Source organism: Amia ocellicauda, chromosome 18 (assembly GCF_036373705.1).
Source record: "Amia ocellicauda isolate fAmiCal2 chromosome 18, fAmiCal2.hap1, whole genome shotgun sequence".
Classification (NCBI taxonomy): Eukaryota; Metazoa; Chordata; class Actinopteri; order Amiiformes; family Amiidae; genus Amia; species Amia ocellicauda.
In genome coordinates, this window is record NC_089867.1 from 3,617,488 (window position 1) to 3,634,911 (window position 17,424).

Consider the following 17,424-nt stretch of genomic DNA (forward strand, 5'->3'; position numbering starts at 1 on the left):
ACCGTTTGTTAATTATTATACATGCCAATCATTTCAAACTATTCCTCAATGTATGTCTACTAGGAGCTACACCATATATGATATTTCATATTTTCATCATATTTTTACTATGTACTTGAGCTTGTGTCTTTAGAAATGAGTACATCTGAGCAACTTAAACCTATTTTTACTAAAAAGGTGAGATTGTAATCTTTCTTGGAGTTTGCAGCATTACTAGATTATGTGTAATGTGTTGCCCATTCATGATATAAAATAAATGCTTTTGGGTATGTCTATTTAGGTGGAACTCTGAATTTTTACATTACATTAAACAGGTTAATGTTCATTTGAATGTTAGTGCTAAGCTCCTTGTGCAGTAATGACAATTCAGTGAGTGTTGTGTAAAACAGTTTACAGTATGTGTTTTCTGTAGCAGTTTGACAATAGTACTGCATTAGTGTACAACAATATCTGCGATGCGCCTAGGTGGTGGTGTATGGGGCTGCTGTCATGTGTCACCCATATATTTGGCAGGATCATACAGTATGTCCGGTTCAACAGGATATACTCACCACAGCTGATACATCAAAGTGGAAGACTCTTGGGGTATTATCTGTTGGTTTATCTTCATACTTCAGCAACTGCTGTACAATGAATCCAGGTTTTATTTCTAATTCTGTTAGGCGGATGGTTTTATCTGTAAACCCTTCAGCTTTAAACTCCTCCCTGCACCGTTGGGTAATATTTCTCACATAGAGGGACTTCCCTGAAAGCAAACATTGATTCACAAAAATGTCAAACAGAAGACAGCAGTAGGAAATCAATTACATCATTATTTAGAACGCAAATAATTTCATATAAAATTCAGCAATCAAATGACGATTTAATTTAACTTTAATGATTTGCTTTACCAATACATGACTGAAGTGAAAATCTGAACCTCTAATTTAATTGATATGAATATATGTATGTATACATTATTCCCATATTGGCCTTTCAAGTTAAATGTTACTTCTCAAGTGACCTTCATATACTATACTATTTTTCATTATATAACCTTTTCTGTGTTTGAAATCTGAGAACTTTATAATTAGCCATGTGCCAACGGAAACAAAAGGTGGAGAAATACACTAGCTTGTTAGTCACAAAGCTTGCATTAATATTTGTTTTAATCATATTATTGAGTGACAGTGTAACAATGGGCCACTAACTGATATTCCCAAAATAGGAATTTTATTTCTGTCTTTCTAAATTCAAGTGAGGGACCATCATTCCTATCATATTCAATGTCATGAAAACAATCCCAAATCATTCAAAACAAGACTTGAAGTTCTGCCTGTGACTTAGAAATGTGAAAGCATAGATTTTTTTTAAATCTATGCACAATAGAATGCCAGATTACCACCAACAAACTTTTGTATTATACTAAAGACTAACCAAAGTGATATCAGTAAGTGTATTTTAAAGGGGAAAATTATTTGAATTAAGTATCAGTTACATTCAATTTAAAACTTACCCATGCTGGCTCGTTCAGAGAAAACTATCTTGGCATTCTGTTGGAATGACCCTAATACTGATTTTACCAACACGTCCTTAGTTCCAATTCCAAGCTTCAGCTGGAGATACTTCTGAAGATGATCAGTACTTAGTGTAGGCAATGCAGAATTCTTAAAAGAGTCAAAAGCTGTGGTGATATAGCTGTTTTGTGCTGCAGAATCACATAATATGAGGAAGCTGTATTCATGCACGGTTTGATTCTGGGAAATTTGGAAAAATACATATTCCATTTTCCTAGCAACTTTATTATTTAGTTTATCTGCAGCAAGCAAGCAGTAGATCTTTGAGCTTTTTTGACCAGATTTTAGAGCTCTTCTTATGATTAGCTCAACTTCCTCTGCACTTGTTTCTGATGTGCAAGTTAAAACTTCATCATATGTGGGCAGAGGCTGGGCTTCATCTTCATATACAGAAAGCATCAGTGGTAACATTTCAGCATCTTTACACATTATAAGATTTGGTTTCCCCTTCTCCATAAATGATGGGATTTTCCGTTCCACTGAAAAAGATTCTTTATCTGCTAAGCAATTCAGTGTTTCACCAATGACATCTAAACTAATGTACTTGTCTGATACCAATCCAGAAAGCCTGTTGGAATAAACTTGCCAAAGCATCATTATCTTTTCTTGACAAGAAGGTAAACTTTCAAACATTGCAGAGACTTCTTCTTCAGTCATTGTAAAGGAGGAATCTGCTTCTTCATTTGACTGGACACCTTTGAATTTCATCTGGTTTGTTAATATTTTTTCTTTGGTATCATCGAATGCTTTACTGAGGTTTTCAATCTCTTCATCATTATTTAGATGATCAAAAATACATTCCATCAGAGTATCTTCATCCACATCCACAGATGTCCCACAATGCTGTAAAGCAGCCTTTGCTTTGGTTTCCTCTTCTCCGGCTTTCTTGAGATCTTCAATTAGTTTAGGAAACTTAAAAAGATATTTGTGAAGGTCAGAGGATTGTAAATCTAGACTACCACAGCTTTTGGCAGGTGTCTTGAGTGCTTTCTCCAGAGAATCCCTAAGATCTTCTATCGTGACATCGTTCTTAATGAAGGAAAGCATAGTCAGTACATTTGTACTGAGTTTCCCACTTTCCTTCAATTTTGCTATGTCACAGCACAGTGTTACTAGCTGATTGGCTGTAAAGTAATTCAAGTAATAATATTCATTTCTTTGGGTTTCCAAAAACTTTTGCCAGGCATCAAGACATATTTTCATGCTTTCACAAAGTCCCTGTAACTCTTCATTGACAGGGTTAGTCCCATTAACTGGCACTCCAGCGATCCCAAAGTCAACTCGCACTTTTACTGCACGATCAGAGCCACAGTATACACTGAGTTTCCAGTCAATGAATAGGACATGGCCCGCATTCAAAAGCTGTAAGTAGAGCTCTCCTGCATGCAGCACATATTCCAAAACCTATTGAGAAAAAAAACAAAAAGTTAAATATATTTATGGAATAAACAAATCCTCACAGAACAAAAAAAAAAATCCCTTAAAAACTGTTCCAAGATACAGACACTTGAGCTTCATATTTTCAAATATATTTGTTGATTCATATATTCATGTTGCACAAAAGCAGAAAGTGTGACAAAAAACATGTAAACTTCAACTTCTTACTCCTAACCTGAAACTCATGCTGAGCAAACTATAACTGCTTTTAAAACCCAACTGATAACATAAAGATATGTTATTTTCTTATTTATTTTTAATTTAAACCCTATAATTTAATAATGAAAAATAATTGTAATTTAACAGAACTAACATGAGAGATCTGAAAACCTATTGTAAACCTATTGTAATTGCTAAGGTATTTTAAGGAGAAGTAATGCACCTTTGACTAATATCACTCAAGGCTGAAAAATAATTCTCTGTATGCCACAGGCAAAGCTGGTGAATCCCTGACCAGCTTCAAATCACATAAAACATCACTCCTCAGAAAACACTGGTATGTAGATTTGAAACAACCATGTTCAGAATATAGGACCCATCATAACCTTCGATAAGAAGCTTTTAGTAGTTGAAGTGTGTCTCAGATCAGATTTCATGGCTCATTCAATTATTAACTAAACTTCTTTGTGCAAATTAAAAACTCATCATTTGTTGACAGAAGCCATAGGCAGAGACCCTACTATTTAGATAACCACAATAATAGTCTGTAGTAAAGGACAAATGTATTTTTCCAAAAATAAAAACTGTCTATTTGAACAAATCTCTCCACATTATCCACATTTATTAAATGTTCAAGTTAAATTAGAATTATTGTAAATGTTCATTCTGAGATTTTTCTTTTATGAATTACCAAAGATATTCACTCTCCCACCATACTGAAACTAATTTAATGGGAGTTAGATTGCTTTGCATATAGACCCTGCCTATATCTAAAGTGATAGAAAACAATTATAGAATTAATGAGATTGACACCCCATATTTTCATATAAAGTTAGTTTGTTACCCCTTTGTGATCACTTACACTACAATGTTTTTCACATTGGTATAGATTTTATTTGAATGAACTTACCTTCACATAATTTTCAATTTCATCATGTCCTTGTTCAACTGTGGCAGAAATAAGCATGAGCTTATTTTGTAATTCTATTAGGTGGGGAAGGCAGTATGTTTTGTATTGTACTTTCTCTGAAACTGCAGATGTGTCCTCTGTGGTTGATTCATTAAGTCTCAGTGTAATGCAGTCATTCAGAGTGGGCTTCAGAAAAAGTATGAAAAGTAAGAAATCAATAAATATTTTTTTTTACAGAAATCAAAATGGACATATTAGAATAATACATACTGAAATAAGCTGTAAAGAAAACCATGTTATAAGCACTCTTGCTTCTAACAGACAGTAGGCCTGAGTATAATATACCTGTAATTATTTGTAATGTCGAACATGTCCTGTACAAGTCAGCTGTGATATCTACTGGTTATATATTTTTGGGGTTTGTAAAACACAAAATCTGAATAACTATAAATTAACAGAAATGTATTTAAACTGAATGTATCACTGAGCAAGAGGAGTCCATTTAAAGGCCAATGACTCTTGCACTCTGTAGTGTAGCAGAAAATAGAAATGTATGCATTTCAGAAGAGGAAAGTAAGAAATAAGCCTGACTGATATATTCTGTAGGAAACAACATTAATTACTAAACAGCAAAATAACAGAAAGGCTGAATCTTGTATTCTGTAGAAACATCAAAAAGTAATATGTAACTGCAGGTTGACCGTTGTGACCTGGGACAGGATAACATAATAATTTGAAACATGCTCATCTTTTAACTTTATTACTTCCTTTGATAAACAGATGGTTATGTTTTGGAGTTTGCCAAGTCAGGGGTACCCACTGTATAAATGCTGTGTGTGCCAATATAAACCTTAGAGAACATATTGGTATTGTGTGAACTGCTCTCATAATACAGGTCTTCTCTCCTGGAGCCTTGGTAATAAAAACCTTTTATTTTATATTTTTGCTGAATTCCATTTTGGGCTTTTTAGATTTTCCCTTTAACCCAATCAAATACACAGAGTAGCCAAATTAGTTTCTTATATAAACAAAATATGTACTATAGCATGTAAGAAAACCTGTAGCCACTGTTCACAAAAGATAAGTGTTATTGTTGTTTCTTGGAATCCTGTGTTCATCAGATTTAAAAATAAAATTAAAATAACCTGTCCTGGCAAAATTGTATAGCACTGACTATTTGAAAATCAGTGTTCTGTGTAAATGGGGATATGCCAAAAAACTGCAGATGCTGAATCTTCAATATATTTGTATACAAATTAAGACAAATAAATGTGTCATCTGTGGAAGCTCTATTATTGCAATTTCTGTGTGAATATGAATTAACCTAAATATTTACATATTTATGGGTTGTCTTCCCTGTACACCCATATACTTTTCTACCCTTTAAAGGAGAAAAATTATAGAATTTTCAACTGACCTTCAACATTCCGCTTTTTGGGCATTCTAAATGCAAAGAGAAGGAACCATTAAATGGTTCGACATAAGGGACCGCACGATGTAGAGTCCAAGTTCTGATTGGCAGGCTTCTTCACTAGATTACATCCCCGACAGGGCAAGTGACAATTAAAGCCAAAAACCCTAGTATTTTTATTTTTTTAAATCTAACTATATTTCCATAAACTATGTTATACTACTATTCTAAATCCCTGTTCTATATACCAGAGGTGCCAAGGTGTATTTAACAGTGCCTAATGCAGAACGATCACATTGACAGCTGGTATTGACAGTGGAGAGTCAGATGGAGACTGCTCCAGGCATGGATTGAAGAGATTGAGAAGTGCAAGAAGAATAATAAACCACATAACTACTACAGAGTCCTGAAGTACTTGGGGGAGTAAGATCACAGGCTAAACAGCATACAGGAAATCTGTGTGCTATGGTAGTTAAAGCAGGCAGAAGGGGGGTTTGACTGAGTGACAGCGCACAGTGACCAGTGATGTTAAAATTCTTCACGAATTCTCCCCAATGCACAATTACCCATAGTCCCTTTGGGTGTTATTCTCGATTTGATAAATAACCGAAGTGTATCTAATTTCATTGTTTTAATTTCAAAATCGGCACTTACCATGCTATCTAGGGATGGTCGACTGATGAAATAAATGCCATTTCTGTTGATTGCTCTGGCGTGCGAGAGAGATGATCTTTCAACAGACCCATGGGCATCATGAACTATCTGCAACCAGTCCTTGTTATTACATGAGTCAATCTGTAGGAAAATAAAATAAAATTGATCAAATTTAAGTTATACAAATAAATCCACAGCTTATTGATCTTCAAAATAAAAAACAATAAAATAAGAAAGGTTACAAGCAAGAGGAGGTCATTCAGCACATCTTACTCATTTCTAAACCAAATAAATGCCTTGTTTGCAGCCTTTGCTGTAAAATTAAGATATTTGTATTATTCAGGAGCTTTATTCTTAATTTTCTTTAAAAAAATGCATATCCTGCTACATATTTCCATGGCATCACAACATTTGATTGAATCAAAGACCAAGACAATATCACCTGTAGTCTAATTACAGCACAGACAACAGCGAATGCCATTTACAACAAAGTGCCATTACTTTGTGACTATTACACTGCAGATAAAAACAGACCTTGACATGTACAATATAGTATTATAAAGATTATCACCATCACAGTGCATTAACCCTGTTAACAACCAACCATTATATTTACTCTTTAATATTGAATATGACTATTAGTAATAATAATAATCATAATACATTGCAGTCCAGTTCATTTCAGGGTGGACAGTTTGTTTTGTTTAACACAGCAGTTGCTTTTGAACAGCAGAGGTGTGTAGCTGGAAAACTCACTATCAACATCAACTAAGAGTCGGACCAAGTAAATAAAAAACTTCATTGTTAAAACAGTAGTATGTAAATGTTTGCATACATTACATAATCTTTCAGTGTTTCAATGAAGGACTCAGTGTGAAATTAATGTAAATGTATATTGTAAATTGAAATACAACTGGTTAATCTTCAGATCAGTTAAACTAATAAAAGCTTCTCACGTGAAACAAAACTTTTTCGAAATGTAAATTAAATAAAGAATGAGAGCAGTGTGGTGGTGAGAACAGATTATTATGCGTGAGATTTGTATGACAATGCATGAGAGTGTGAGGTGTAAGACTTGAGAGCTATAACATTACAGTCTGAACAGTCCCTGTAGTATTCTGTCGGAACTTGTTGCTTGAGGTGGGGCATCTTAATATTATAATTTACCTTATAATGTATATTTTCTGTCTTTGTAAATTAAACATATCAATATACATTAAGCTGTCAATTGTATTGATTTATAATATTAAGGGGGTTTCTATTATCTGACTCTAAGTTGTGGTTTAAAAGTTAAAATGTTAAAAGTTGGCTGTTTTGTCCACACTGTAATAAATAAATAATAATAACGTGACAAATATGTATTTTATTATGTGGGGTTCATTTTTTTTTACATTGTACTATGTAAGGATTGGGTATCGCTGATAATTAGATAAGAAGCTTTATAAATGTATCCTTTTTAAAAATAATTAATTGCAAGACCTGATTTATAGTCTGATCGTAAATACTTTTCACCTGCATTTTTTATATAATGTTGCCCATTTGCAGTTAATTTCCTTGTTTGCTTCTGCTCTGTATATGCAGTGTTGCAGAGAGATAAGGTAAGTCTGGAGAAACAGAGATAACTTATATATCTTAGATGGTGTATTTCCCAGGTTCTTAGTCACTATAGCCTTGGCCTGGTGTTACACAATCAGGAGACGTAATCTGCATTGTAGAATGGGTAACGCACCACCATACTCATACAAAACAGACAACTCCTTCCCAGATGCAGACCACAAAATAAAATCAGAGAACAAATTTGACTATTAATTAACATTCCTATTCCTATCAGACTTGGATTTCAGCCTTTATTTTAAGCATTTTCCATAAACATTATAAATACAATGAAATTGAAAGCAACTGTTTGAGGATAGCACTGGACCATCTGACATAAACCTAGAAGGGATGAAAACCATTTAAAAAAAACGTAGAATTCTAGTCATGTGTGACAATCAACCAAGACCAAGGCCCTTATAATGTATTATGAGCCACTGGCCATTTATTACTTATGTATTTAGTGATGTGCTTTGTCTAATAGATATTTTCTTCAATCACTACTTTGATTTTGCTCGGCCCAGCACAGGCAGAGTGGTCCCCTGATCTTCTGGTCCCAGAGGTTTACAAACAAGAGGCTGCCATTCAACCCATCGTGCTCATTTGGTGTCCATTAATAACTAAGTGATCCAAGGATACTATCCAGTCTATTTTTAAATGTTCCTAAATTTTCAGCTTCAACCACATCGCTGAGTTTGTTCCAGATTTTGACAACTCTATGTGTGAAGAAGTGTCTCCTGTTTACATCTTCAGTGCCTTGAATGCCAATTTCCATTTGTGTCCCCGGGTGCGTATGTCCCTGCTGATCTGAAAAAGCTCCTCTGGTATGATGTGGTCGATGCCTTTCATGATTTTGAAGACTTCAATCAAGTCCCCACGTAGTCTCCTCTGTTCCAGGGTGAAAAGGTTCAGTTCCCTCAGTCTCTCAGTAGGACATTCCCTTCAGACCTGGAATAAGTCTGGTTGCTCTCCTCTGAACTGCCTCTAGAGCAGCAATATCTTTCATGAAGTGTGGAGCCCAGAACTGTCCACAGTATCTAGATGAGCTCTAACTAGTGCATTGTACAGTCTGAACATCACTGCCCTTGTTTTAAATTCTACACTTTTGACACTATACCCTAACATTCAGTTTGCCTTTTTTATTGCTTCCCCACATTGTTTGAATGGGGAAAATGAGGAGTCCACATAGACTCCTAGGTCTTTCTCATGCTTTACTCCTTCTAGTTCCATTCCTCCCATAGTGTAATTATAGTGGACATTTTTGTTACCTGCATGTAATATCGTGCACTTGTCCACATTGAATTTCATCTGCCAGGTGTCAGCCCACAACTGAATATTATCCAAGTCCCTTTGAATAACCTGTGATGCCAAGATTGTATCTGCTGAGCCACCATATTTTAGTATCATCTGCAGATTTTACAAGTTTGCTAACTGATCCCTGTGGAACTCCACTAACAACCTCACTCCAGTTAGAAGCAACTCCTGTAATCGACAACCTCTGTTTCCTATACATCAACCAATTCATAATCCATCTACTTACATTACCCTGAATACCTACGGTACCTACGAAAATCGATCATATCATATGCTTTCACATGATCTACAGCTGCAGCTGCATTTTCAAAAAACTCCAATAAACTAGTAAGACACGATCTGCCTCGTCTAAACCCATGTTGACTATCACCAAGAATATGGTTTTCATTGAGATGCTCCTCTTTCTGTCTAATCATTTTTTTCCAAGTAATGTAGGTGAGTAATGCAGGCAAGTAATGCAAGCGAGTCTGTAATTTCCTGGCTCAGTTTTGTCCCCTTTCTTGTGGATAGGTATGACATTAGCAGTTTTCCAATCAGTTGGCACATCCCCTGTTCTAAATGTAATTTAGAATATTTTACTTAAAGGACGATAAAAAATTTCCCTAATTTCTTTAAATACTGTTGGAAATATACCATCTGGCCCAGGTGATTTGTTCGTTTTTAATTCTGCTAGTCCCTTTAGTACAGGGGTGGGGAACCTTTTTCCTATCAAGGGCCATTCGAGTGTTCACAAATGTATTCATGGGCCACAACCTTAATTAATATACCTACATCAAAACATACTTACATTCTAATGCAAGAACAAATTACTTTTTCTAAATGCACACACTGCACTCAAAACATAAATATTGGAATAATGCTCAAACAATATTTTATAGTTCAAAAATAACTATTGCATTTATCAAAACATAATTGTACACTAAACATTTTCAACACTGTGTAAACTTTGTTTTCAACATACAAAGCTACAGTGAATAAAATCAGTGCATTTCAATAAACTATTTACTATATATTTAGCCTGCATACCAGACAGCTCGGGACAGTCCACACTGGATACGTTTCTCCACTTTCCCTGCATGAGCTCGTACCTCACACTGCATTTTGACAGCCCTCTCCAGGTGAGCACTTTTACTCCACAAATATATGGCATTGCAATAAATGCTCCTGCGCTGATAATGTCCATAAATCATAATTTTGCATGCAATGTGCCTGTGCTATTGCACCCTGTACTACATGGAGTAGCAATCGCGTATTGATCAGTAGAGTAAAAGCACTCTGTGCCATTTAGACCTGGCATTTCACTCGCAATGTTTTCACAGCACTGGCACAAACCCACGAATGATCTGTCATTCCCAGTATCACTGATGCCCCTGAATCAGTCATGTTCATATACACGGCATTTCCAAAACGAGCTCTCTTCAATCTCCATTTCAAATCCATGTTTATTTGTGGGTAATCACTGTAGCCACTCGATCGAAAACACCTTTAATGCTGTACAATGCATGTGTTTTTCAAACACATGAAAGACTGTAGACAGGTAGAGATCGCCACTTGAGCACCACACTGACTCCATTGTAAAGGGCAGGCAGGATTATGGGTTATATTTGAGGTATTATGTATTTTAATGACCGGTAAAAATAACCCAATTTTGGCTATTCTAGGTAAATGTATTGATAACTTATTTATTTTCGTATTTATGCAGTTAAAACACAGTAGACATGTTTAATACATAAGCTCTGTGATTCTAGTGTTAAGTGTATGTCACAGAAATTATTTTTTTCAAATGGACTCTAGGTCAGGAGCAAACAGCCTCAGGGGCCATATACGGCCCGGAGGCCGGACGTTCCCCATCCCTGCTTTAGTACCTCCTCCTCATTTATCCTGATCTATCTTAGGGTTTGACCATACTCATTGTTAACGTGTAGCATGTTGTCAGTTTTTTATTTTGTAAAAACCTCTGACATACTCATTTAGAACATGTTACATCTTGAATATACTTCCATTTTTATTCTTTACCCGTTTCACTTCCTCCTTTATTGACCTCTTGCTGTTATAGTATTGAAAAAAGCTCTTTACATTAGTTTTAGCTCTAAGAGCTAGGTTTCTTTCTATTTCCCTCTTAGCTTTCCTGATCCCTCTCTTAACATCTCTTTGTAGTTCTATATATTCTTTGTATTTTGTTTAGTCTCTTATGGTTTTGCATGCTCTATACAACATTTTCTCTCTTGATATTTTTTGCATACTTCTATTAAGCCATTTTGGCCAATGTTTTTTGGTCCTCAATTTGCTAAGTTTTGGTATAAATTTCTCCTGAGCCTCTATTAGTTTATTCTTGAAATCTAACCATTCATTTTCGACTGAATCTATCCAGTATGCTCCACTCTAACTCTTCTAAGTGCCACCTTATACCTTCAAGGTTTGCTTTTCTAAAATTGTAGACCATTGTTTTAGACTTGGTCCTTGTTTTTTTAAAGTATGCTAGGCTTAGCTATAGAGATAGGTCAGAAGTGAGTGCAGCGGAGGTACACAGAAAATAGAGATACACAGATGTGCTGCCAGGTCCATATTATATTGGTTCTGTGTGTAAATGTAATTAACAATTATGGTAAAGGGAACTCATATTCAGGGACAGGAAGAACAACAGCAAGGCAATGCAACAGAGGCACACTATAGTGGGGACTATATGTCTCTAGTTGTTGTGTTTGTAATATTTGTCTTAAACATGTTCTAAAAGTGCTAGTCAAAAAAGGACTATTTATCAATGGTCAAATTAAAAGGGGGGAAACTCTGTTGTTTGCTCCCAGGTTTGTGACATTACCCTCTGTGTGTACTTAGTGGTGGCGGTGTGCAGGGAAGGAGCAGACCAGTGGAAACATTGAAGGTACGTCACCCATGTTCTATTTCCCCTCTGCCATCTCACAGTTCTTAGTTCTTAAATGTTTGTGTGTAAAGAAGTTATTCTGATAAAATCAAAACCTACCATATCACAAAACTCTTAAAGCCGCACCTGCACCCAATTATAAATTAAACTATTTAATATAATTATCATCATAGAAAAATTTCAGTTTGAGTTAAAGAAATAAAGTGACACAAAACTTACCAGTTTTTCTTTAGCTTTCGGGTCATTTTGTAGCGTGATCGTCAACAATTTAACTGCTTCTTCAAATTCATCCAATCCTGTATCTGGAGTTAGATATATGATTGGAGCTGAAGCAGTAACAGCATCTCTGAAGAAGCGAACTTTGTCAACATCCATGTCATTTTCTCCAGCCGAAATAGAAGCCAAATCCACAAAAACTGGAAGCTCTGTGAAGTCTGTGAATGATAATTTTTTCATACAACATGAAATGTTAGTGTACTAATATGAGTGTTAACTGCATTTGAGATGATGGGCCTGGGACAGAAGACCTGAGACAAAAGAGTGCCAGGGGACTGAGATGGTTTTCTCAATATTGATAAAACAGTGAATAATAAACAAGGGGGAAGAAACTCACAAGAAAAAAACACACATTTATTCTGATTGTGCTAATGATTAAAGCATTCAGTACTCTTTTATACAATTTAATTCAGAATAAAATAACAATAACAACAACAACACTCATTTAAAACTTCCAAGGAGATTAAAAACACATTAACTCTATAGAGCCCAAGCAATTTGCATGGACCCGCCGGCGGGATCAGATTTAAACTTGTATTCATTCATATGACATTATTGCCATTACTGTTCCATATATATCGTTAGACATCAGAGACTTGTGGCTTTCCATTGCCGCAAGTAAAATATAGCTTTCTACCCGTTTCCTAGTCTGAGATTGAGCAGTCTGTCATGTGGCAGAGCACACTGTGGTTCTGTAAATGGCCACAGATTGAGCAGTCTGTCATGTGGCAGAGCACACTGTGGTTCTGTAAATGGCCACCTGTGCGTTTGCTTCTTTGCAGAGCCACTGCACTGCAGTTTCTTTTGAAAATAGAGACCCAGAGTATGGAGTGAATTCACTGTCAAAATTAGGAAGCACAGAAATACAACTTGTATGTGCAAAACTGAATTTTCTACACTTACAGTTTTGTTTTACGCTTACAATTGCACTCTGCGCTGTTTAATATCCTTTTCACAGGTTAGCAGAATCGTCTGGCCTAGCAGGAACTGGCTGAGCACTCGCACTTCTTGCTGAGCATTTGCAATCCACATGACACACTTACAAGTCTTTCTTACAGGGGTACAGGCTTTTTTGTGATAACTTTTACACAGGTTTAGACTATTTGAGGATTTTACAACAATAAGTATGTTACTTGTGGGACAATAATGGAAAACAGAAGTACAAAATAAACTGTTTTTATGAATGGCACAAGTAATTGACTTTGAGTCAGCAGGTTTGTGTACTGCTGTTTAGATTTGCAATTTGTTTTTGTTGTGTTTACCTAATTTGTATGCAACTTTTTGAAAAAAAAATAGAATTTTACTGGCTATGCCAGTAGGAGTTTATTTTTTTATATTTTGTTTTTTTGTTTTTTTTCAAATGCATTATATTTGTCAATTAAAATGCATTTCTGCAGAATGGGATTCTGCACCACTGCAATGAATACTAATGTGACAGCAGATGTTCTGCAGTTTCATTTGATATACCACAATTGCATATAACCCTAACAGTTAGGAGTTATACACACACATGTAAGGGATGGTGAAAACAGGAGGAAATTGCATGGGATCTATAAGAACTGTCAGGCAGCTTCAATATAATAGATAGAGCCCTTACCGCTCCTCAAAAAGAAGTGCATTTATTGCAGGTTCCTATTCATCCTACCCAAAGTAAACCTCGCTGCCCTATGAAAGGGGAGCAGAAAAGTTATGATACAGTGGCAAGTTAAAATAAAACACCTGAGAAACCAATCCACTGTTGGTATTGTGGATCTTTTAAATGGGGCATAAGCAAAAAGAAAGAGAGATACAATATACTTTTGAAAGTGATTTTTCTGCAATTTTCCCCACACTTTCCTATAGCTTTTTTGGTAGTATGAATAAATACGCTAATATAAATCATTAATATGGACAGTGTAATATTGAAACTTAATTTAAAGAAATATAATGTGTAGCTATAATTTTTCTATATTTTATATATTCATGTACTGGAAGTTTGTTTTTTTCCTATTGTTTATCCCTTACATAAACATGCAAGGAACTTACACACGTTTCATACAAAACAATATATAACTATATATACACATAACAAAAAAAGATACCTTTAATTATATTCTTGATCCATGAAATGAAACCTTTCCTGGAACAATTATACAGTTCCTCCAGAAAATCAACAATATTCCCAGGAAATGTTTTTAACACAGACCCAACTTGAACCATTTCTTCAGTTAAGTCTTTCAATTGCTGTGAAGTAAAGTCTTCTCCATCCTAAAATGTTAAGAGAAAAGTAGTGTAGCTATCAATGATTTGTTTATTAATATAAATCAATGTTATTTACTAATTCATACATTTAAACATTGTTTATGTATATATAAATGTATTATTGATAAATTATGTTGTGCAGTAGCACATATTCCATTTCATTGAACTGAAAGATTTTGCCAGCCCTCCACTGATATGAGTGACAATTCTCTACATATCCTTACAACTATCTCTGAACTGAATCTGTGTTTAGACTCTGGAAGGATCTCATTGATATATGTGTATAGTTCATTTAACAATATATAAACATTATTATTATTATCAGTTTCACTAATGGTTGCAAATACTAATACATATACATTAATATACCTGCAAAGATTCAAGAGGACCAAATTTTCCCTTCAGTGGCAGATCTTTGCGCAAGCTGTTGACAACCATTGCTGTTTTGATGACACGAGAAAGGGTCTCATATCTGTCAACATGAAGAACTGTGGCACTGATCCATTGGTCCTCTATTTTATTATCATTGTGATGAAAGTCTTCCATTGCTTTTAGTTCTTTTTCAAAATGCAGTTTCTCTGAAATGATCTTCCCAAATTTCAACTTTAGGTCCGAAATATTCATAGAGAGCTCCTTGAAACTCATATAGGACTGTGTGAATTCAACAAGGGTTGGTTTATAAATGTTTTCGTGAAGTTCTTCCAAAGTGATTGGAGATGTGGTGTTTTTATACAAAGTATCCTTTGCACTGCGAGCCTTTTGCTTCCATGATTCTTTAAAATAAGTGCTGTTCATCAGAACATCTATCTTGTGAAACATGTTAGTATAGTTTTTTCTGACACCATCTTCTGATTCCCTTCCACAGCCACTTCCCATAATCTCCATTATCTGGTTTATTGATCGTATTTCTTCATGCAGTTGTATTTCACGTATATTCTGTAGTTCAAGTGTTTCAACTGGTGACACAAAGCAACAAGTTATACAAATATCACAGTAAAACACTTTCTTTTTTTTTAAGGATATCATCATTGTTGGGGTTTATATAAAAAATAAACAAATATAAAATATAAAAATTAAACTACATAAATATAAAAAAATATATAAAAGTTGTAACAGTTCCTCAAGATGGTTTGAGTGTACATTTCAGGAAATTCATTGATATACAGTTCTTATTTAATAAGATAAACAGACTGTATTAGTGCATAATATTCAATTCAAAGTTATTGATGGGAAAGTGTATTACATTCCGGATCATGCGTCAGCATGTATACAAAAAGGAACCGGAAAGGGGCCGTTTGTGATGCACACAAGGGCCTATAGGCAGCCTTGTTCTATCATTCTCCAACTTTGGCCCTTGGATTCACCTTTGATTCCCGAATCATCTTCCTCACTGTGCGGGGGGGTGAGATGCACTTGCATCCTATATTACTAGACAAGTGTACCACTGTTCCACTGGTTTTGAATTTACTAATTATTGCTCTAATAGTGGTAAGTGGTATATTTCGATTTTTAGCTATTTTATTTGTACCTATTGCCTATTGTCAAACATAATTTGTCTCTTTTGCAAAAATATAGTTATTTAAGACTGAGATGTACTTTAAAAAATAGAATGTTAATGCAGACTTCAATTTGTTTGTTTATATTTATGAGAAGCTTTAGATGTGCCAATAATTTTCACATTTCTGTTAAAAATAAACCTTTTCTCTAAGCAATTGTATTAAAAAATAATAGTTTTCCCATATGTTGGAGCATAAAATAAATACAATTCCCTGTGTTATTTATTTAATGCAGCCTTTGTTTACTTTACCTATTTTACAGCATAATACATGCATCACAATGTACATGGATGGCATGATTATTCAAACAGACTGCCTCCAAACCGAACATTTAAATTTAAAATTTCAAAAAATTAAGTGTTTGTGTATTATCTTATTTATCAGAGAAAAAAAACATAAGCATACCTTCAGTAATATCTGTCACACATTTGCAGAGGTCCAAAACTTTCTCTGCTTGTGTTTTTTTCCTCTTGAGATCCTCATACATTTCATGTTTTTTACCAAGTGCATCTTGAAATGTATTTGAGATTTCCTCTGTAAAAAAGGTAACTATATAATATTTGTTTGGTTTAAAACAGGTTTTAGGTTTAAAAGTAAAGTATTAACTGTAAGTGTTGAAAGAAACATCGCAAGATAAGGCACATTTTTATGTGTAGTATTGAGAAGTAAATTATGCAGGAGAAGCCTTCAAAGATCACAGGAAGATTGTTTATGCATGTTTATATCAGTCTATGTAAACCACTTTTGACATAGAATTTGAGAACAATTCTTTTGTCATCCCAGCATATCTCTAGGGTCCGATATTCAAAAGGTTTGAGCACTAGCGCACAGAGGTATGTGTATCGCAAATGGCTATCACGCATAAATGTGGATTATTTGCCATATTCAAAACCCAGTTTTGCATGGCACAGTATAGGGGTGTGGCTGACATTATGCGTAATCCTGCTACTGGTGTCAGAACTAATGTGAATGTGCTACGCATGTCATTATAGTCAGGTGAAAAGTTGAACGTTGTCACTCGCAGAGTCCCATAGACGGGACTCAGTCAAGCAGGTTCTCAGGAGACTTTTGTTCAGAGTCACAAGAGAGAATGTCTGCTCACAAATATATGTCAGGCCAAACAAACTGAGCATCCTGTTTGCGTGGGGTCTTAATGAGGTAACATGGTCTGGTTCAGGCTGCGGTAGGACTGCATGATAGAGAGCTGCTGTTAACAACTGCTAAGCGTGTCACCGCACTGCACGTCTTTCAGCTCCAATTACTGATCGATAGGAGATTTGTTCATGTCGACAGCGAAAGGACATGAGAATATGTTCTCCTTTGTGAGAAATCCTGAAACCGCCCAGTCAAACTCCACTCTCAGTGAATAAGTACAATACATATGCGATAATATTAGGCTACATAAACCTGCTTAAGATGATAATTAAGAATGATGA

General features: G+C 35.1%; 1 protein-coding gene across 1 annotated transcript in view; it reads right to left on the bottom strand.

The window, feature by feature from the left end:
* Positions 1-17,424, bottom strand: part of LOC136713732 (E3 ubiquitin-protein ligase rnf213-alpha) — a 112,436-nt gene that overhangs the window by 79,795 nt on the left and 15,217 nt on the right. The window contains exons 8-15 of the mRNA XM_066690935.1: positions 16,394-16,522; positions 14,802-15,388; positions 14,273-14,438; positions 12,135-12,349; positions 6,128-6,268; positions 4,063-4,248; positions 1,496-2,960; positions 552-745 (exon numbers count right to left, since the gene is read on the bottom strand). Coding sequence (XP_066547032.1) covers positions 552-745; positions 1,496-2,960; positions 4,063-4,248; positions 6,128-6,268; positions 12,135-12,349; positions 14,273-14,438; positions 14,802-15,388; positions 16,394-16,522 — 3,083 coding nt within the window. The remainder of the gene's footprint in view (positions 1-551; positions 746-1,495; positions 2,961-4,062; positions 4,249-6,127; positions 6,269-12,134; positions 12,350-14,272; positions 14,439-14,801; positions 15,389-16,393; positions 16,523-17,424) is intronic.